Source organism: Mytilus edulis, chromosome 9 (assembly GCF_963676685.1).
Source record: "Mytilus edulis chromosome 9, xbMytEdul2.2, whole genome shotgun sequence".
NCBI lineage: Eukaryota > Metazoa > Mollusca > Bivalvia > Mytilida > Mytilidae > Mytilus > Mytilus edulis.
In genome coordinates, this window is record NC_092352.1 from 30,230,847 (window position 1) to 30,254,288 (window position 23,442).

General features: G+C 32.0%; 1 protein-coding gene across 2 annotated transcripts; it reads right to left on the bottom strand.

The window, feature by feature from the left end:
* Positions 1–1,088: 1,088 nt before the first annotated feature.
* Positions 1,089–23,400, bottom strand: LOC139488067 (xylosyltransferase oxt-like). 2 transcript variants are annotated; one of them, XR_011655925.1, is made up of 12 exons: positions 23,218–23,400; positions 16,764–17,019; positions 15,487–15,615; positions 14,188–14,355; positions 13,531–13,694; positions 12,553–12,755; positions 11,935–12,015; positions 11,262–11,475; positions 7,972–8,148; positions 6,799–7,236; positions 4,489–6,408; positions 1,089–4,327 (listed from the first exon to the last, which is right to left on the bottom strand). XR_011655925.1 is itself a non-coding variant. In XM_071273407.1 (11 exons), exons 1-11 carry the CDS (start codon positions 23,350–23,352, stop codon positions 5,746–5,748), a joined length of 2,628 nt encoding a protein of 875 aa, XP_071129508.1. In that variant the 5' UTR covers positions 23,353–23,400; the 3' UTR covers positions 1,089–5,745. The 2 variants fall into 2 exon arrangements, 1 of the variants encoding a protein (XP_071129508.1); XM_071273407.1 differs by having other exon boundaries at positions 1,089–6,408.
* Positions 23,401–23,442: the final 42 nt, after the last annotated feature.

Here is a 23,442-nt window from a genome sequence, read left to right on the forward strand (position 1 = left end):
AAAAACTAAAAGTATAGGCAGGTACAAATAGGAGTAAGAAAAGAGCTCACAAGTTGTAAGTCATCATTGTTAAGCCACTGACCCAATGTCATTCTGTTGAACAGGTTTGTTGAGTTCGATGAAAATATTTGATGGACAAATGGACTGACCAGCTGATTGCAAAACACATTCTGCTCCTACAGTGGTGATATTTGCATACAGAGCTGATGACTCTTATTTTAAGTCTAAATTGAAAAGGAATGGTTACCACTTCAGTAAGAAGTTGCTATCAGATTTATCAAAAGCCTTCATAATTTTTATTAAATCAAACAATCTCTCCTTTATTAAATTATGAAGTTATTACTTATATCCTATACAGAACATATCAGTCAATGGGGATAAACTAAGTTGTTACTTATATCCTATACAGAACATATCAGTCAATGGGGATAAACTAACACATATACAAATGTAGATAAGAGTTGAAATGGCCCTAATGAGAAAAACAGAGAAAAAATGCACATATGCAATTTTTACTTGATGCAGATATAAAACAAAATTTATAAAGTTTCTTGTATGATTTAAAACAATGTGGGAATCTGTTGGTGTCCATTGGCAGTTTTAGTCAAGTCATTGTTGATAAGTGTTCATCTGCAATTACTGGATGCAAATATTTACAAGGCTTTGTTATGTAAATAGGAAGCCCATTATTAGAAGGAACCTTGTGGTGTTTAGTAGCAGATTTTAGTTGAATCATTAATTGTTGGTGTGTCTTGAAGTAATTCCTGGATGCAAATATATTACAAAATAATATAGAAAGGTTTCTTGTGTAAGTCAATAATTTGTCGATACCTTGTGATAATCAGTTGCAACTTTTAGTTATGTCATTGTTAGTGTGTGTTGAAGTAATTCCTGGATGTGAATATATTACAAAATAGGTAATGTTTCTTTTTTTTTCTATAGCCAATAATTATTTGATACTTTGTAATTTTAAGGCATTGTTCAATCCTGCTCACATAGGACCTTTTCCTCCAGCATATAAATGTTCTGGAATTTGAATCTCAGTGCTGAGTATCTCTGTATAATATGAACATTGAAGTAAATGTGAAGAAATTCATAAAAAGTTTTATTCTAGATAAGTTTAACATTAGTAACATATTTAAATTATTTGAACTAGATCAGTACCAATTTTTAGAATTTAATAAAATAAAAATACATCATGTGATTGATTTTCAAACTTCCTAGTTTTTTAAAAAGCCTTAATCCAGGCAAACGAAAAAGTTAGCATCTATTTGATCGCTAAATCTTAGTGCTGATGGATTACACAAAGTAAAACAAATCAATAAAAAAAATTTAGTACATGTTAAAATTAACAGTGAACCCAACCATTAAACATTTGCTGTAGTAGTAAACAAGTTTGTTATAAGTAGAATTAAACAACATCATGGAAGACCAACTTATATAATAAACAATTCAAAATATTTGTGTATACATTTATAGTAAAAAAGACCTTTCCAAAAACTAATATGTTATCAAAAAATTAAGTAATACAGCATAGTAGATGTAGTAAGTTGCATTGGAGTTAAATTACAATGTCTAATAATCAAATCTAAAAACTAAAATCTAATAACAGAATCACAGCCTTTATTTAGTGAATTACTACAAATAATATTTCATCTAATTCTACGTGATTTCTATCTAAATAAGACAGTCCTAAGAAAGTTTTACGCTTGACAAAAGCAAGCTTGATAACTTCTCTTCTCGCATTGTGACGTTGCTGATAACTTCTCCTCTCACATTGTGACATCGCTGATAATGCCTGGCCTCGTTTTGAAGTCTTGATTCGAGAATTACGGAGCGACAGAGCAGGGTGATATAGGAGTAGGGAAGGATGATAATTACTAATATCTTGTGATTTCCTTGTTCTCAGCTCTTTTACAATAAAAATCAACAATAGCATTAAATTCTTGTCTTCCTCTAAGGTTTGCCACTGGCTGACTGGTATTTGAAAAAAAGCTTAGCATGCTTGATGGTAGAGTGTAAATAAAAGACCTTTTGGTGTCTGAAGCATGATAACTTATCCCCCTGAACAGATTTCAATCTCAATGAAGGTAGTGATTATATTTTCAAAAAAGTTGACACAAAGATATGTCTTGCTTGCATATAATTTGAGAGTAAAATGCAAATATAGAAAGTAAAGTAGCAACACTTTAGCATGTAAACTTTGCAACAGTCAAAGAATGATCAGAGGCAGATTTAGGGGGAGGGGTGGGCCCCCCTTTTGTATAAAACAAATTTAGTTGATTATTTAGGGAATCACTGAAAAATGACTGGAGCAGGTCCCTCTTAGGCAATCAGTGGGCCCCTCTTATGAAAATTTCTGGATCTGCCACTGAATGATGACAGTAGGGGGAAGGTCATTTAACCTTCATGGAAATGAACAATGATGAAATATGCCAATTCATATACAACTGCATACCATTAGTGGCTCCTTTTAAATTGACCAAATCACAAACTTCAAATGTGAACTACACTAATGTTTTAAAGCCAGTAAAAAAGACAATGACTTAGGGGATGAGGCAAAAAATCTCCATGAAAATGAGATGTGCCAATGCTTATATAAGTTCATTCCAAACATCATTTGTTTAGACCAAAAATTACATTAAAATACAAATTTCAAATAAATATGCCATCACATTTAAAGCTTAATAGTCAAAACACATATAAATATTTAAAGCATAATACTCTTAACAAAACAAGTTTCTATCACAACATTAACAACTAACAACTCTCAGTAGTTTTCATTGCACAAGTCATATTAATAACACTTGTATTTGCTTATGGGCATCAATTTTAAGAAGGGTGACTTTTTTCTAGTATATAGTGCTTACAATGCATGTTTATTACTAAGATTGAACAATATGATTCCAGAGACTTGTCACCACTTGTTGCATCAATGTATATATTTGAATTACTTTATTACAACTTTATACAACTGATAAAAGATTTAGAAGTAAACATGCTTCCTCTTACTATTTATGAATGTTCCTATCAGACATTCACATTCTTAGTTTAAGGATGTTACTGGTTTAAATGGAAGTAAAGATTTATTGGAGGACATGAAAATTACAGTAGCTTCATAATATCAAACTTTGCAAGTATAGAGGTGGATTAAATAACAATTAAAGGGTACATTCATCACAAAACATTAAAACAATAATATGAAGTAATGAATTTAGGTTTAGTTCAGAGATGCTTATATATTAAAATTCCAATTTTGAATTGTCTATCAAGAGTTGTTTGTCATAACTTTCTCCCAAATATTGTAACAAACTGTTTGAACAACAATATTATATAATAACCTTTATCACAAAGTATATTCAGCCAAAGAGAAAAATTTAAAGAAGATTGGTAAATTGTTTCACATTATAATCAATGACTGTTAAATCTGGGCAAGTTTTTAGTTATTAAAGCATGGTCTATTAAACTGATTGTACCTGGTAACTATATATAAAATGCTAGCTGCAGAACAGTAGCTCTTTCTTTTCCTGTATTTGCTGACAAAGAACTACAAACTACTCCTATGTTAAAATGTTTGGAAATGCAACCAAGATTCAGGTCACACAATTTCCACAAATTGGATTGTTGGTGTAAATAAGAGTGTCACTATTATGTTCTCAGACAATGCCAAAATTTGCTTTACAAATAATTAACCAGACAATCCAATCTAAAAAATAAAGACGTCAATGACTTCAAGATGATACATATATATATAATTGCAGGAAAATATAATCTAAACTTTTGAAGCATGTAACAGATCTATCATGTAATAAGAAAAAATAATATAAGCATACATATTTAAATAAAATAATATTACCATGTATTTAGAGCACCATAAAAAGTCAATACTAAATGTTATGAACACACACAGTAGTATAAAATGAAGACCAGAATATACATATCAACTATTCTAAATGTACAGTTGCAAAAAAAAAAATCATATCGAATGAAAATGGGTGGTTTGCTACAGTTAGATTGTCTTATTAATTCCTGTTGGTTTTCAATGTGTTTCATTGCAAATTTGTACCCCAAACATGTATTATTTGAAAAAAAGCATATATTGGTAAAAAAACTTCTTTCCTAGAAATATATATAGCCTTGAATAACATTTTGATATAATGGATATATACAAGTACATTTTGTATGTAAAATTGTTGATATTGTTTTTAATAATAAAGTCAATTGTAACTCTTTATATTAAAATTTCACTGGGTTTCATAAACTTGATAACTTTGCCCCCGTTATAAAGACAATTTCAAGGGAAATGACAATATAACTTTGAATACACCTTATCGCTATTTGTCCGCTATTACTGGATATCACAAAGGTTCCCGTAAAATTTTGACGTCATAAAACAAAATATCTGACGCCACAATGGAAAAGTGATTGTTGTTTGCGTCAAAAGTTCAAGCGGCCGGGTCAGCTGGGATTAGCGATAAGGTGTATTACATTTCATGATGAACAAACTTTTCAGTTTTTTCAATAAATTAAAAAAAAATTGGGGTTTTTCTGTTTCAGATTTAATTCTAAAATTATGGTAATTAATATAAAAGTTATGAATTAAAACATTTTACAGATCTTTACAATGTATATGAATGATTTCATAGGACTTAAGCAATACAGGACACATTTAGTTTAAAGCTTGAAAGTACTTTAAAAGTGATATGTAACTAGTTTCTTTTTCATTTACAAGGTTTTCAAAATCTATATTTACAATTTTACAGGAAATATATTTTAACAATCACATTATTATGGATTAAAATTAAGCTAAGATGTAAAACTGATGAATTTCACTTATTTCAAAAATCAAAATATACATGCAATTTCAGTCCCTAACTAAAGCATGTGAGTTACTGTAGAAACATTAATTTTCGTGGAGTCATAATTTCATGGTTTTGTCTCTATATAAGGTTTCATGGGGATTTAATTTCGTTGTTTCCAGCAAATGGAAGCGATATTATGTTTAGGACTTGAGGTTAAATTTTCGTGGGGTTTTTAATTTCATGGATATATTCTTTCCACAAAATAAACAAAATTAAATCCTCTACGAAAATTTCTGCTTTTACAGTAGATGATTAAAATATCAGAGACTTGATTGACCTATATTTCACATATTTTGATGACAAATGAAATTAAGAAAGAAAACTATTCAAAATATAAATAAAACATAAAAGTATCCATCAATAAATAGTTTTAACAACATATATCACTTATAATGGTTACAACTTGGTCAAGCAATTGCAATTATTGGCACATGTATAAATTCATTGTCTCATTCATTGAAATTAAATAACAGTAGGCTCTTAGAAGTCTGTATCGATCCCTTTCGTAAGAATGACCCAACGTGCATTAAATTATGGAAGCAGTCCCACATCTAAAGACTGCTGTTGAAACAGGTTTAGTTATTTCAAAGGACAAAAAGGTCCAGTGTAATTTCCCATTTGGTCATTTATCAAAAATCATTGCAATTTCTAACTCTCTGACTGTTACATTTTTTATCACGATGTTGCTCATTATGTAACTACAATATCTTATTATACTTTAAGATTAAGGAACCTATTATGCAAAAGAGAGACTTAACAGTTTTCATATAACATGTATATGACGGATGCAAAGTGATGGCAATTTCAGTATTTCATGCTAAATTTGGTCCACAGCTAATTAGTTAAAATAATGCATAGATTTAAAGACTAATTTTGATTAATGCTATCTTAAACGACCAGATTTAGAATCTATTCCATGGAGCTCTGATTTAGGATCTTCTGACCTTGAACTCCACAAAGTCTTCTCACAAATATCTAACTCTAAACAACCTATAGAACTTTCACCAGATATACATATATTTTGATATTCCCAGAATGCTTTGGTTAAATTGTCAACCCATTGGTCTAGCTGATCACCTGTTTTCCTACCATTAGAATCTGCATCCTTTTGTAACTGAACAGTCCTGTTTACCTGTAGGACTTTGTCAAACTCTTTAAAATCTTTATTAATATACAGGCTACCTGGTCCATTATGAAATGAAAGTACTTGTTGAAATGTTACTGGCCTATGTTGGAATGTAGTTAATGGCACTACTAAAAATGATGTTTCTGCTACAACCTCCCACTTATGCATTAATTTTACTTTCCATACACCGGGTCTAAGTGGAACTTTTAAGTCAGGCTTAAGAGAACCTATATGATTGGTCCCTGGAATTTCAATGTCATATGATGCTGCTACAACATCTGTTGGGTCTATCCAGGCTACAGATACAGTGAAGTCTGAACCACTGGACCAACTGTGCTCTAATGTCAAATCACTATATGGACCTATCAGTTGTCCAAAATTCCTAAATATATTTTCTTTCAGATCATATTCAGTGCCTATCTGTAAAAGGAATTAACGGTTATTATGCCATGTATAAATAAAAATTCTACTCTCCACAGAAAAAAATAGCATATGGTTTCCAACCCTCTCAATAATTTTTTAGCGCTGGTCAAATTATTTTCCTAAGTATTTCTCTCTTGTCTTATCTCCCTTTACCAATATTTTTATCTTAAATAATAATTGTTGTGCTAATAAGAATTAAACTTTTGTTGCATTATAAAATTTAAGTTCAACATGCTACTTGTCTGAAAGATTGAATTAAAATTTTAGCTAATGTGAACTGCTCCACAGGTGCTGAAATGTTAACACCAAAATCATTTTTTAAGTAAAAGTACAGCCGTTTGGTAAGAAAAATATTTGCTTCTACTTATTTTCAGAACAAAATATTACCTCTAAGCTAAGTAATCTACCAGCTGGTCCCTGGGGATCACTCACGATATAATGACGTCTTCTTGTAAAATGAGATTCTAATGTAACTATCTTCCCTGATTGTTCATGCTGAGCTTCATATAAGACTAAAGCCCCATTATAGTGATCCTCTGCAAAGTAAGCATGGGACTCTAATGTTCGAACTGGTTTCAGGTGACAGGATGTAAGTTTCTGACTTTCTAAACTCTTTCTTTGAAATGAGCCATAAAAACTAAGAAATGTATCTGTCTTGTTGCTTGTTTTATCTTTGAAATGGAATTCATTCTGCCAGTACTTTGTGTAGGATTTCATATCTTGTGGTCTGTCTTTAAACAAGTACAGATCTAAACTGTTGATAATGTCCTGATTGACAGCTGGTTCAAATTTCCTGGCAAAAAATCTGGGTCGCTGTTCAAAGACCTGGAAAGATAAAAAAAAATAGCTTTTTGTCCTTCAAGTTAAACCATTTTATTTATGTTTAAACTATCTAAAATGATAGCAATTAAGAAGTGAGAAATAAATATCACCTTTTAAGTTATATTCCATATTAACAAATTCAAATTTAAAATGTATTCTACAATCAAATTTGAAAGTTTGCCAGATCATTTTCTTACAACTGTGATTGATTGGTTTACTGATTTGTGTTTAAGGCCACGTTCAACACTATTGTGCAATTTCATGGCAGTCAGAGTTTACATGGGCAAAAGCAGAAATACCCTTAGGGAACCACCTCTGGTGGGAAAACTGAAGATCCTAGTCCTATATGTTAGTTTTATTTTAAGAATTATCTTCATATTTCTAAAAGGTTTGCAGACCCATTTTCATTTTAGTGGCTCTAATTGAGGCTTAATTCATTGAAGTCAAAAATCAAATGTCTGATGGTGGTTATGACTTCAGACACAGTCAAACTGTGTTACACTTAAAAAGTTTGTCCATATGAGATTTACATTAAGCTTGGCTCTCAATTTACATTCATATCATAGATTAAATATAAAAATGACTATAAAACAAATAATTTTTGTCAACATTTGTTTCCACAAATCCACAAGTAAAAAGTAATGTACATTTAAATCATCACAATAAATTGCATGAAATACCTGCTTTAATTGGTTTACAGTTATTTCAGTAATAATATGCCAGCAAAGTTTTACCTACCATTAGTCTTTGTAAATCTGTAGATTTGAAATCATTTGGAGAACATCCACACCAGTCTACGATGTGTTTATTCTGACATTTACAACCTTTCTTTCTGATCCAGTTTGTTACATGTAGATTGTTGTCCATCCATTTATCACAGAATATACTGTTCTGAAGAACTGTGTGAAAGAATGACTGAAAATAAAACATTCATGAATGATAAACAAGTCAAACAAAATATCCTATGACAGATTTCAAATAATGTATTTAATTGACAGATGTATGATTTCCTAAAACAATTATTTGTCAGTACATAAGTAATCACAAAAGCAGGAATTACCATTGTTCCCCCCCCTTTTTTTTTTTAAAGTGAATAATTTATAATAACTTGTGTGTGATTACATTAGTTATGACTGACTGAATTTTTCATACAGAATTTTGAGGGTAAAAAAGAAAGAATAAACATTACAAGTTGAATCATTTTGGCCATTTTAAAATCAGGACTTTTGATTGGTTGGGCCTATTCTCATAAAACATTAATCCATTCATGGGAGTTTGAAAAACACCAAATCCAGTATTTTGATTGATTGAATTCTCAAGGCAGAGTATGATAATGGTACATGTACACTAAACTTTCATGACCACAAGGCCTGATAGGAATTATTTTTACATTTTCCTAATTGAATAAACAACCAGATGCTCCACAGGGCGTAGCTTTATACGACCACAGAGGTTGAACCCTGAACGGTTGGGGCAAGTATGGACACAACATTCAAGCTGGATTCAGCTCTAAATTTGGATTGTGATTAAATAGTTGACACAGCATAAGTTTCTGACACAGAATGAATGTGTTCTAATGAACTTTAAATTTTTGTTTTCTCTGAAAGCAATTCACTATATATGCTGTTGAATATTAATCCTCTCAAAAAAATGTTTGAAGAAATTTTCTTTTTATTTATGAAATTTCAAATGAGAAAAATTGAACGCAATTTTTTTAATCACATCCCCCTTTCCCTTATTCCAAAACTAATCTCAATTCAAATTTCTAATGGAGTTTGCAACAATAACTACTCATTTAAATACATCATAAAATATTAAGATGTAAAAAAACTGCTTGTTATCACTGAATGGTAAAGATTATTTTAATTTATCAGTTGGTAGTAAAAAGTGACTATACATTGTATATTGTATATAACAAAGATTTAAGTTGATTCTGGACAAAGAAAGATAACTCCAATTGAAAAAATTCTTGCTATTGCACAATATTGTGAAATTAGATATTTCTTGCTTACTATTCTGGACAAAGAAAGATAACTCTAATTAAAAAAAATAATTTGCTATTTCACAATATTGTGCAATTAGATATCTCTTGCCATTGCGCAATACTGTGCAATTGAAAAGACTTGCTATTGCACAATACTTAATACAATAATTTTAGGTCCTGATTCGGACCAACTGGAAAACTGGGCCCATGATCAAAAATCTAAGTACATGTTTGGATTCAGCATATCAAAGAACCCCAAGATTTCAATTTTTGTTAAAATCAAACTAAGTTTAATTTTGGACCCTTTGGACTTTAATGTAGACCAATTTGAAAACAGGACCAAAAATGAAGAATCTACATACACAGTTAGATTTGGCATATCAAAGAACCCCATTTATTCAATTTTTGATGAAATCAAACAAAGTTTAATTTTGGACCTCGATTTAGACCAACTTGAAAACTGGGCCAATAATCAAGAATCTAAGTACATTTTTAGATTCAGCATATCAAAGAACCTAACCAATTCATTTTTTGTCAAAATCAAACTAAGTTTAATTTTGGACCCTTTGGACCTTAATGTAGACCAATTTGAAAACGGGACCAAAAGTTAAGAATCTACATACACAGTTAGATTCAGCATATCAAAGAACCCCAATTATTCAATTTTGATGAAATCAAACAAAGTTTAATTTTGGACCCTTTGGGCCCCTTATTCCTAAACTGTTGGGACCAAAACTCCCAAAATCAATACCAACCTTCCTTTCATGGTCATAAACCTTGTGTTTAAATTTCATAGATTTCTATTTACTTATACTAATGTTATGGTGCAAAAACCAAGAAAAATGCTTATTTGGGTCCCTTTTTGGCCCCTTATTCCTAAACTCTTGGGACCTAAACTCCCAAAATCAATACCAACCTTCCTTTTGTGGTCATAAACATTGTGTTTAAATTTCATTGATTTCTATTTACTTAAACTAAAGTTATTGTGCGAAAACCAAGAATAATGCTTATTTGGGCCCTTTTTTGGCCCCTTATTCCTAAACTGTTGAAACCAAAACTCCCAAAATCAATCCCAACCTTTCTTTTGTTGTCATAAACCTTGTGTCAAAATTTCATAGATTTCTATTAACTTTAACTAAAGTTATAGTGCGAAAACCAAGAAAATGCTTATTTGGGCCCTTTTTGGCCCCATATTCCTAAAATGTTGGGACCAAAACTCCCAAAATCAATACCAACCTTCCTTTTGTGGTCATAAACCTTGTGTTAAAATTTCATAGATTTCTATTCACTTTTACTAAAGTTAGAGTGCGAAAACTAAAAGTATTCGGACGACGACGACGACGCCAACGTGATAGCAATATACGACGAAAAAAATTTCAAATTTTGCGGTCGTATAAAAATGCTTAAAAATCTGATCTGAATATAAATGCTGTACATTACTGTCTTGGGCCACTTTATGCCCTCTTTTAACTGTGGATTCATTAATTTTCTTAATCCACTAAAATTGGTACCCATGAAGATAAATGAATCCACAGTAAAACAGATTGAGCATTATCCACAGTAAAACAGATTGAGCATTATCCACAGTAAAACAGATTGAGCATTATCCACAGTAAAACAGATTGAGCATTATCCACAATTGAGCATTATCCACAGTAAAACAGATTGAGGATTATCCACAGTAAAACAGATTGAGCATTATCCTCAGTAAAACAGATTGAGCATTATCCACAGTAAAACAGATTGAGCATTATCCTCAAATAACAATTAATGCAAGTCATAGTTTTCTGTAATAGAACAAGCTGATGGAATTTCATCAGGAATTTTCCTGTGAAACTTTTTTTATTGGTTGTTCTTTAAAAATCTTTTATTGTCTTTATTTAAATCTTGTTTTGGATTTTAGAATGTGTCACACAGATTGTACATTGGTCTATTACTGGAGATTGTACTTCTCCTCTCAATATTTTGTAAAGTTGACTTTTTATATAACATTTCATTTTATTGATAAGATTATGATTAAGTGTTTTAAATTGTATTGTCTTACCTCCACAGGAAGTAATGTGTATTTATAGAATTCCTGGAGTCCATCTAATAAAGGATCCGAGGTAATTACATATTCACAGAACTTTCTATGTAGTCCAACCCAATCACTTCCTCCATCAAAACGCAGCCCATTAGGAAGTTCCCTAGGCCCAAGTCGCCAAAGATGATTGTCACATTCATGAAAAATTTGGTCAAGTCCCTGCTTTTTCAAAAATCTGTAATTAAAAAAGTGTTGAGTCATTTTAATTTAGGGTACTGAGAAAATTTTAAAGATTAACAAAACCAAATGATTACTGTGTTATTATTCTTTGGATACTAATTTTGGTGTACTTCAGTTTACAATGACAAAATCACAATAATAAATGCATGCAATAATGTCTGAATTTACTGTATTTGATGGGTATATATGGAAACCACACTTTTAATTGTTCAAAAAGTGCACATTTTCTACAATATTAATGGTGATATAAGACAATAATTTCAAAGGTAATTTGGTGTTACCCTCCAAAGAAATGTTTTATTTTAGATAATCTGTGAACCTTTATGAGCTGTTGTCAAAAAATGTAGCTTTACATTACAAAAAAAATTTAAAAAATTTAATCAAGAATTTCTCAGAGTTTCGATGGTTTATGTGTAAAAGAATCTGAATTGTTCACACTGTAATTTATACTCACTTTGGTGTGTCTCTGCCATGAGATTTCATAAAAACTTTTCCATTGTATCTTGTCAGAAAATTCACAAGGGTTTCTAAATTTCTATAAGATAAATTCATTATGGCATTATTTGTCAAGCTTTTAAGAACCAGACCATCAATTATATCTTTCTTATGTTAACATACAGGTTTCTATTAACTTAATGTGGAGTTAATCACAATAGCTGCAGCTGACAGGTTACAATTAATTGGAAAATGATCTTTGGTTTTTCTGAATTGCTGAGACATTTCTAACTAAAATTTTATATTAGGTTGCTCACTCGTTACCTTTTGTTATTTTTATATTAGATTAGACTGTTGGTTTTCCTGTTAGAACAGTCAATATGAGGCCCTTTTTTAATGGCTTGCTGTTGGGTGTGAGCAAAGCTAAGTATTGAAGGCTGTACTTTGACCAATAATGGTTTATTTTTAACACATTGTAAATTAGATGGACAGCTGTCTCATTGGAACTCATAACACTTCTTCTTATTTCTACACATGTTTTAGGTTGTAGACTCAGTTATCAGTACTGCTGACGGGCTGTCTTTAAACAAATGACTCACAAATTTAGTGAGTATTTGATTTAACGTTATATACTTACTTTATAGGATAGTCACTTTCACTTAGATTTATATAATAGTCCCATGTCCAGTCGGTCATTTCTAGAAGCTCTTTAATGAATGCCAGGTGAGCTTGTAGTAAACTTGCACCTCCCCATATGGTAGCAAACCGGTTCCTGGTCAGCCTTACATTAGGTAACATTGATTCTAAAGGTAACAGTTCATCATATAAATACTGTTGTCTCTGAAAATAGCAATCTTTAAATAAGTAAAAAAATCACTTCATAGAAAAAGCTATATTTGAATCTTCAGATGTTCTTATTTTGTAATTTTAAAGCAGATTTAAAAGTATATTTTTTTATGGTATGTTCACAATTTATTGTGATGTTTTAAATAATAACTTTAATAAAAATTCATTTTTTTTTTAAATATAGGATTCTGTTTTGTTTTTTTCTTTAAATAAACTTTGCTATACTTAATAAAAAATTTAAATAAAAACATGGGGTCACCGTTCATTTAAGCTCACAATCTGCCTTTCGAAGAAGTATGCATTTTTGTTAAGGTAGTTTTTTCTGTTGAACTAATTGTAGAAGAAAAGGTAATATCGAAATAAAGAAAAAACTAAATTACAGAATTCACTTAAATTTTACAATAATTTAGTTTAAATACACCTTATTTGAAAAAAGGTCACCAATGAATTAAAAGAGATATTTCAATTTTAACACAAAAAAAGTGGCATTTTTGCACCAAAGGGAGATAATTTGGAGCTTTTTCCAATGATGTAAACATTTTAAAAGTCAACTATATATATATAATGGGTAAAAACTAATTGATTTTTTTGGTTGATTTTTGTACCATATCATAAAGTAATAACTACTAGTGTAATAAATATAATTTGCAATGAAAAAAAAATGTTTAATTTTTTTGCTGTTTTTTAGCAATGTTATATGTCAGTAATTAGTGATTACCTACAAACTAAGAGTGTCTTTAAAAAAGTTTCAAATTCTTACAATACTTACACTATCAACATGAATATAGTAGAAATGATCTCTGTGGTAGATTGCCTTTAGTAACCTTCTGACCTGTCTGACAGCACGACCATTCAAGGTCAAAACAAATACAATCTTTACTTTAGTGGTTTGAGTTATTGGTCCTAATAACTCAACTGGGTTCTTTATTTTTGCTACAAAAAAGCAGTGCCATTAACTTAAAATTTATTTCACCAACAGTGTCATTTCCCAAATATATCTCTTTACCTTTACTGTTCTTCCTACTTTTCTAATTCCTAAAGTCATATTACTGACCCTTTTTTGGCTATATTATTTGGGTTATAATTATGCTGGATTTTCACACTGCATTAAAGGCCCATCGGGAGCCTTTAGCTGTTTTCTGCACTTTATACAGGTTTTTGTCCCTTTGAATCATTCCCCATTTTCATTCTATATTCTATTTTCTACTGTCTAGTTGCTTGGAAACTTTAATTAAAATATATATGTGAGTTTGTCCATTTACTTAACCATCATGCATCAATTCATGTGATATAAATAATATTTATAAAGTATTTTACATACATGTCAAAGTTCTCATGGATAACTGTGCAATGTCTATAGCTACTTGTTTACTTTATATCATACATATCATTACTACTGAAAGACAACAGCGACACTATGACCTACCTCCTAATCCAGTTGTATAGATGCTATTAGCCTGGTACCCACCACATGGTTTAGATGGGTCCCCAGGACACTGGTTATTACACAATGAGGTGTCCACTTTACCATGGCTACCAAATCTGTCACCACACCAACATTCCTTCATGTATTGTAACCCAGCATATAAATAACCTAGAAATATAGAAAACATTTGCCTGTGATAAGACACAAATATAAAGCTTTTGTTAACTACACCAATAAATTAACCAGTAAGCGTTAAAAGCAAAATGTATATCAATTTCTATATCATGAACTAATCATTCATAGTTTGATAAAAAAAAAATCAATGGTATCAGTTTATGAAAATTGAAAAAAAAATTGTAATCTGTCCATAGGGACACAGATGATACCACCACTAGCATATAACGTTATAAAAGGACATAATTCAAGAACTGTAAAAGTAAAGCTGCCAAAATTTTAAATTAAACTGAGTTTAGTGGTAATAAGCATTATATACATTCCATTAAATTTAGTTGAGACAAACTAACAATGACTAAGGTTAAGAGAACAAAAACAAACAAAAAATCAGCAATTTTTCCATTTGTAAAGGGGCATAACCCTAGAATGGTAATCCAAATGCTTGTAAGCACTGAATGGTAAAGATTGCTTTAATTTATCAATTGGTAGTAAAATGGAAAATTGTTTTGAATAAAGCATTGGTTTTAGTTGATTCAACTACTTTTCTGGACAAAGAAAGAAAACTCCAATTTTCAAAGAAGATTTTAAAAAGCATTGATTGTAGTTGAATCAACTATAATTATGGACAAAGGAAGATAACTTCAATTTTAAATTAAAAAAATACTTAATAGATATTTTTGAAATTTTTCAGCAATTTTTCCATTTGAAAAGGCATAACTCTAGAACAGTAAAAGTGACAGCACCAATATTCAAACTTTATCTGTACATTATAGTACTTAGCATTGTGTATAAGTTTCATAACATTTAGTGTAGGCAAACTTAAGTTAGAAAACAGAAAGACAAATTTAGCAATTTTTCTGTTAGTTAAGGGCTCAACTCTAAAACAGAAAAAGTGACACCACCAAAATTCAAACCTGATCTGTATTTAGTGGTAGTAAGCATTGTGTAAAAAGTTTCATAACATTTGGTTGAGGCAAACTAAAGTTAGAGAATGGAAACCAACTTTGGGACGTACAGACGTACCTACAGACTGACAAGGGTAAAACTGAATGCCCCCTCCGCTACGGCAGGGGAATAAAAAACTCTTCTGATATTAAAATTCAGGATTAGAAATTACATTTATACCTCCATTTGTGCAGTATTTTATACAATTCTTAGGAGAGTTTGTATCTGGAAATTCTTTGTGATGAGACAAATCTCTTTGTTCTGTCTTGTCTCCAAAGCATCCATAGTAAAATCCAGAGGTATGATTTCCTGTAAAAATTAAATATGATAATATACAGAATTATTGTGATTCTCACTCAGACACATTATTGGTAATAAATAATTTACAATCATATCAGAATTTCCAGTAGATGGTTGACATTCTAACACTGCTTGTAACATACAAATATGTTAGTCATTTGTATATAAAGTTATATAATTATTATCTCAAAAAGTTAAATGGATAAATCTATATGTCGTCATAGTAATTGTAAAACTATTTGCTCTTCAGTCTTCTGAAAGACTTAAATAGATATATAATAATAAGAAGAGGTGGTATGAGTGCCAATGAGACAACTTACCATGCATTAAGCATGATTTGAGTTTAATGCCAAATTTTATCATTGCCCTAAAAATTTATTAAAGCTCATTCTATCTTATACAAAAAGAATACTAAATATTTCTTCTTTTTCCTTAATAAACATTTTGAAAAAGAGTAAAACATTAAGCAATATGTATTGTATCTTAGTGGGATACATGTACAATGCAATCTAATTAAAAACCGATCTCTCATCGCTCCCCTTTTCTGATATGTCGCGTGGGAGATCTAATGAAACCTGCTTTGAGGTCACATGTGAGTGAACTGGAAGTGATAAATTTATAATGATATGCAAATGAGTTGATGACCTATCAATAAACCAATCAAAAAAAATTTGCATTTTTTGGACTGACGATTTCTTCGTAAATAAAATGAGTTACATCCCTTTACCTCACGATAAACTTTCAAGATCGCTGAAGACTCATTTTCATTGGTCGATAAAGACACACCTACGAGGTCACTCACATGATACCTCAAAGCGGGTTTCGTTAGATCTCCCATGTGACATATCAGAAAACAGGAGCGATGAGAGATCTGTTTTTTTTTAAATTAGATTGGATACAATGCTACATGAATTTGTATACAATCATTGAATTAGGTAATGGTTTTGTTAGATGCATTTATGGATTGTGCACTAGTTGTTTGATATATTTGTCTTGTTCTTCAGCAAACATCGTGAACATGGTAAACCATTAGTTGTTCCAATTGCACATAAGAAGCATCTGAATATCATATGAAGTCCTATTTTAATAAATAATTTCTTTTCTTGTTGAAAATTTTATTGATTGCAGTGCCCCCCTTTACCCGACTAATTCTTTACCTTTGAAAGGACAATAATTTGGTATATCCTTTGGGAAAAGTTTTCCTTCTAATGACAAACAAGAAACATCTGCAATTTCCTGTTTACAAAGTTCAGTTTTGGCACGGCTTATTGCAGATAAAGCATCCTTCACAGTAATATGGCACTTTGGTTGAAACGGGAAAGACTTTTTGTCTGTAGAATCATGAATTAGTAATGGTGGGTCTGGCCCGTTAGTTTTGTTTCTGTCTGTTGGCTTATTAATGGACACACGAGACTGAAAAAAAGAAAAAAGACTGTAGGTTGCACAAAATAGTATCTTCCTTTATTGTTTATGGCACTGCTATATGATATCTTCTTTGAAGTTGTCAAGAATTTACCTCCCTAAAACATATTTGCATGAAATTTTTGTTTCTTAATTAATAGACTTGACAGGCATTGAACCTTGTAGTTACATGTATTACATTACAATGGAAAATGTTAATGGAAGAGCTTGCATCAATCCCTCAACCACTATATGTGTATTACAGGAATTGTAGATTATAGATATTCCATTAAATAGATTGTAACTTTAAATTTCATTTAAAAATTAAAAACATAAGATATTTTTTATAGCTAATTAAACCAATATCAACAGATCGAGGTATATTAGTTCAAACTACAAATACACAGGACATGTTTATAAATTTACAGTGTCCAGGGATCACCACACCATTTGAAGTGAGCAACTACATGTGTATGTTTCCCTAGGACTTCCTATTGTTGAGAATAGTTCGAAGTTATAACGTTACGTTTCCCGTATTTACGTTCACATGCTTGTGACGTTGCTTACACCTTGTATGGGCTTCGCCATTGTAAATATTATACTCAAAGTAAACACAACGCAAAGTACACATACGACTTATTTAGTTTATTCCACACATTTATGGTGCCGTGACCATTGGAAAAGATGGACAGCAAGCTGAAAGCAGTCAGAGCCGGTCACAAAAGTGCAGTAAAGAGACTTTTACGAAAAACGGAAGATGAATCAAGCTTGGACAATGAAGAAAGTGCTGAACTTTTAGAAACATTAATTCAAAAACAGAAAACTATAAGTGCATTGGACGAAGATATTATGAATTCTTTGAAGGAGGAGGACATCGAGGAGGAAATTCTAAATGCAGATGAGTACAAATTCTTTTTGAACACCAAAATACGACATTTACGGAAAACATTCGCAAAAAAAGTATGTACTGATAATGATATCCCACAGCATGATCACGCAATATCTTCTCACACTTTTGAAAACGTTAATCAACACAGTTCTGTTCCGTACACAACACAAATGTATCCCGTTCAGCAACCTAGCAACCAAAATCACCATTTGCCGAAACTTACACTACCCATGTTTAACGGAGAAATTCTGACTTGGCAAACATTTTGGGACTCTTTTGAATCTTCCGTCCATTACAATGTAACACTCACAGACGTACAGAAATTTAGTTATTTAAAATCCCAGCTTGTTAATGATGCTGCAAGAACTATTGACGGGTTACCGCTCACACACTCAAATTACATGGAAGCTATTAAACTTTTAAAGGAGCGCTTCGGACAATCGCATAAGATTACAAATGCTTATATGCAAGCTATGCTAGAACTTAGAGCACCACAAAACAACCTACTCAGTCTACGTGTTTATTACGACAAGTTAGAGGCATACATAAGAGGTCTTGAATCGTTAGGCCGCTCCGGAGAATCGTATGGTGCATTACTTATTCCGATAATACTGAACAAGCTTCCGTCAGAAATACGACAACACTTAGCTCGTGAAAACGGTTCCGATAATTGGGAATTGATTGATTTGAGACGCGGAATTTTAAAAGAAATAACTATAATTGAAGCTGGACAACGTTCGTTGTCGTTTATGGATTCAATGCATCCTACCACAATGACCGCATCGTTTTTGACATGCGCAAATAGAAAAGGTGAACCGAGTAAAGTAGATACATTCGATAACCGTGAGAGACAAACACCAAATATTCGACAAAAACTTTGCATATTCTGCCAGAATTTACATGACCCTGCAAAATGCCAAAGTGTTACAGATCACGATACACGCCTATCAATCGTCAAAGAAAAGAAGTTATGTTTTAACTGTTTAGGATCACACCGTTCCGTAGATTGTAAATCGAAATTTCGCTGCCGCCAGTGCCATCAAAAGCACCACACAAGTCTTTGCCATGGAAATACATGTACTAGTGATCAGCAAATGTCAGTTAATGCCATAGTTGATGATAGCGAAAATACATTGGTCGCCACAAGTTTTCATTCGTCTGAAGAAAAATCCCGTTCGAACGTGCTTCTAAAAACTGCCGTTGCACCAGTTGGGGGAAATCGATATGTTGATACGCACATTTTGTTTGATGAAGGAGCACAGCGCTCTTTTGTAACCGAGGAGTTAGCATCGAAAATAGATTTAGAAATACTAGGAACAGAAACCATAGATTTATCGGCATTTGGAAGTACCGACAGCAAAGTCCGTCATTTGTCAAGAGCACGCGTATACGTAGAGTCGATAAATAGAACGAAAATTCCAGTTGAAGTTCTAGTAGTACCGAACATCGCCAACCCGTTAACCAATTACATCGATAATGGTATACGAGAATTAAAGTACCTGAAAGGATTACGTTTAGCTCATCCGTTTACAGAAGACAACTCTTCTTTTGAAATTTCCTTGCTCATCGGAGCTGATTTCTATTGGGATTTCGTAGAGGATACAATATTAAGAGGAAATGGTCCAACCGCCGTAAAGTCCAAACTTGGCTATTTGTTGTCTGGTCCAATTCCAACGTCTAATCGACAACAGAGTAATGTAGGTTTGTTCAACATATTGACATCGCACAAACCAGAGGAGTTGAATTTAGAAAGATTTTGGGAATTAGAGTCGTTAGGAGTAGAAAGCAATACGACAGATGTTGAAACGGAAGACTATATGGAAACAAATCAAAAGTCAGCAATTGAATTCCGAGAAAACAAGTACATATCAAAGTTGCCATGGAAACCAGATCACGAATCCTTGCCTTCCAATTTCTTCGTTACGAAAAGAAGAAATGAAAACGTCATTCGAAAATTAAGTCAAGATCCCGAAATGCTTATGGTATATGGACAGATAATCAAGGATCAAGAACGCCGAGGATTTATTGAGAAGGTTAAGGATCTCGATATAAGTAAAGGTATTGACGTACATTATATCCCGCACCATCCCGTTAAGAAGAAATAAACAGAGTAACACCATCTGAAGAATACATGGAATAACCCAACAACGAAGAAATACCGACAAGAACATTGCCCTTGCGAAAGGCATCAATTCGTACAATGGAAAGAATAAAATCATGGCCTCGTTGAAGTTTAATTCAAATTCCTATTTTTGTGTTTTGAAGAGACAGTAATTCCTGCAAGTGTAAAATTAAATTTCTTTCTTTATTGATGAACATTTAAAGTAATAGTCTATTGTTTTGTACATGAATACACTTTGCGGGCCCCAGTATGTTGAGAATAGTTCGAAGTTATAACGTTACGTTTCCCGTATTTACGTTCACATGCTTGTGACGTTGCTTACACCTTGTATGGGCTTCGCCATTGTAAATATTATACTCAAAGTAAACACAACGCAAAGTACACATACGACTTATTTAGTTTATTCCACACACCTATGTAGCCCTAGAGAAGCTCAATGGAGAACTTTATGTCACCCTTGTTTCATTAAAATTCCCCAATGTCTCCTCATGATTAATAAAAAATTCTGGATACAAAGTTAATTGACCAGATAGTTCATGAAATACATGTACATGTAATCCCTGAATTCAGAACTGATTTGTCCACTGTTATACTCAAGAATGAAAAGTTGCTGGATAGGATATACTATAGCCAAGAAACAAGAAACAAGAAAAAAGCTTGATTTTATGATATTTGTTTATTGTCTGCTATCTTTGTTTAAAAAAAATTGTTGATCATGATGGCACCCTTTCACCTTGATCATTTACATGTACATACATGTAATCCATAGTAATATGCAAACTTGTTTACTTCTACAGCAAATGTTTAATGGTTGGGTTCACTTTTAATTTTAACATGTATCAATTTTTTTTTATTGATTTGTTTTACTTAGTGTAATTCATCTTATTATGCATCAGTGTTCCAGCTAGGTTTTCAAAAGGGCAGGGTGCCAATCCTGAAAAAGGGCATTTAACGCGTGATACGATAATATGAAAAGGGCATATTTTAAGAAAAGATGTTAATCAAACATTTGTGTTTATTCGTTGAATCACAGGTTATACAAGAACAACATCTTTAGCCCATATAGAACTCTATCTTTCTACTTTTAAGGCTGAAAAACTTGTCAAGCAGCTTGTCACACAAGTTTTTTTATCATTGCTTGGCACAGTTGAACTTTATATGCAGTATGTTTTGAAAGGAGATCTGTTTCATACTGTTTCTATGGTCTACCACATTTTACCAGTTTCACCTTTCTACCCCTGCTGTGCTTGATGGCAATACAGCACAAAACAGCTGTGCTCAGTAAATTCACAATTTTAGGATATAAAGCAACAGTGAAAAATAGTATCAAAAATAAAGAATACAGAATAAGATGACCAAGGCACCCTACCAACACTGCTACTAAGACCCTCTTTAACTTTTCCCATAACTCAAAATAAATACCTAAGTAAAACATATATATTCTTAAGCAAGAAGTATGGAGACACATTTTAGAATATGTAAATGGGTTACTCAATGCTAGGAAAAAAATCAGATTGAGTTATCTTTCTTTATTCGGGTGTGCTCCTTCTTTGGAGGATTATAAACAGTACGTTAATATGATAACAATATGGCGGCCGATTTTGTTATTTTCGTATCAAAAATGAAGGCAGTCAATGACAAATACGTCTGAATTTTCTGTTTATTTTACAGAAAACAAGTAAAACAATGTCTTCAACGAGTTTATAATGGTTTTCCAACTTTCTGTCATTACGTTTCTTCCATGAAACTACGGTAAACATCGCAAATTGTGCCCAAGTTGTTGTATGCACATTTCTTCAAAGATAATTGCCGACTGACCGATTCTATTTGAACGAATTAATGTTGATGATCATTAATGACCCATCCGATAAACGGATTACCTATAACAACAGATTATGACACCAGTTGTAACCATTGATTAGCTTGGGGTGGTAAACAAAGTCATAATCTTTTCCCCAGGTAAAATTTAGTAATTAGCGTATCATATCAATACGCAAATTAATATGCAATCGATCTTCAAAAAAGGCAGGGCGCCCTGGAAACTGTAAAAAGGGCACAGGGCGCCACTCGGAAAAGGGCGGGCGCCGCGCCCTCTGAAAACGGTCTAGCTGGAACACTGTGCATATATTATTTATTTTCCATTTCCTGATTTATTCCAATTAATTTCCCTCATGGGTAATAACAAAATTGCAAACATACATGTAATTCTGTTATACGAACAGTATAAGAAAGATGACTCTCAAATAAGTGCAGTTTCCTGAAACTGCCCATGCCACAATGCTGGTTAATACACCAAAATAAACTGATTTTTTATGACGTCCTGTACACCTGATTAACCTCAGTCCACTGGTGCAACCCATTCATAAAAAAACAACTCAAGTTTGGTGTATATGCATGCCTAATAAATGCTTCCAAATTTTTAATATATCAAATACTATTAAACTTAGATTGTCAGGTTTTTGTATTCCATTGTTTTGTTATGTTAAATGTATAATTTTTTAAAATTTTTCTTTGTTTTTTTTAAATTTTTCTTATATTTAATTTGTTATTAAGATAAAAACATGATTGCTTTTTTACTTCAGGTGTGGCTAGGTATCAAGTAGCAACTCGTGAATGAGTGCACCCTTGAAGGTTTCTGTGGTGGTGCTTTTTGGTTATGTCAGAAGATAAATTGTTCCAGTCTTTAATGGTTTGACAAAAGAAAGAAAATATGTAGCTGTCTTTGATACATTGGATATGTCAGTTGGCATCTTTATTGGTGGATCTTGTATTGGAGTGACTCTGCAGTAACAATTTTTGTGATTTGATGGCAATATTTTTATTTTATATAATTTTGTAGAACATTATCAGCCTTGTTCTTAGTCAGTTTTCTTGTAATGTTTGCCATTTCATGATGTCTAACATCTCACACACTGGTGGTTTTGGTGATGTCTTTTACATGCATATCTTGTCACTCTCTCACCCTGGGTACTTTTTCTATTAGGGGGAGGCAACATTCATTGTTCAATGGCCTGATCTTTGTAATAGGGTCCATAGATAGATATGACCATTCATTTGATTGCATAACTGGACGAGACACCAGAGGTGGTGCTAAATAATCGTATGAATACGACTTCCTCCGTGACTAATTCGGCCAAGTAAGCAGTTATGAAAATATTTGTATTTGCAAATAATTTAAGAATTTTCAAAATTGACTTACTGAAGGTTCAGATTCCGATGAATTTGTGATGGGACTGAAGGAAAATAAGGATAGTTGTATACAAAGTATAATTAGAACTCCAAGCAATATAAATTTGTATCTTTTGCATATTTTTTTAGCTGAAACATTTTTCATTTTCACATTTTAAGCTTTCTCCAGAATTGTCTTTGATCAATATGGATAAGTCCGAAGTGCCCCGAAGTAAAAGAAAAGTAACAGACAAAA

Excerpts from the sequence above, each read along its gene's own strand:
- LOC139488067 (XM_071273407.1), bottom strand. The coding sequence starts at position 23,352 with ATGAAAAATGTTTCAGCTAAAAAAATATGCAAAAGATACAAATTTATA. Across the intron at positions 13,695-14,187 it reads CTATACAACTGGATTAGGAG|CAAAAATAAAGAACCCAGTT; the intron begins GTAGGTCATAGT and ends GCTTTTTTGTAG. Across the intron at positions 8,149-11,261 it reads ACACATTACTTCCTGTGGAG|TCATTCTTTCACACAGTTCT; the intron begins GTAAGACAATAC and ends TTTTATTTTCAG.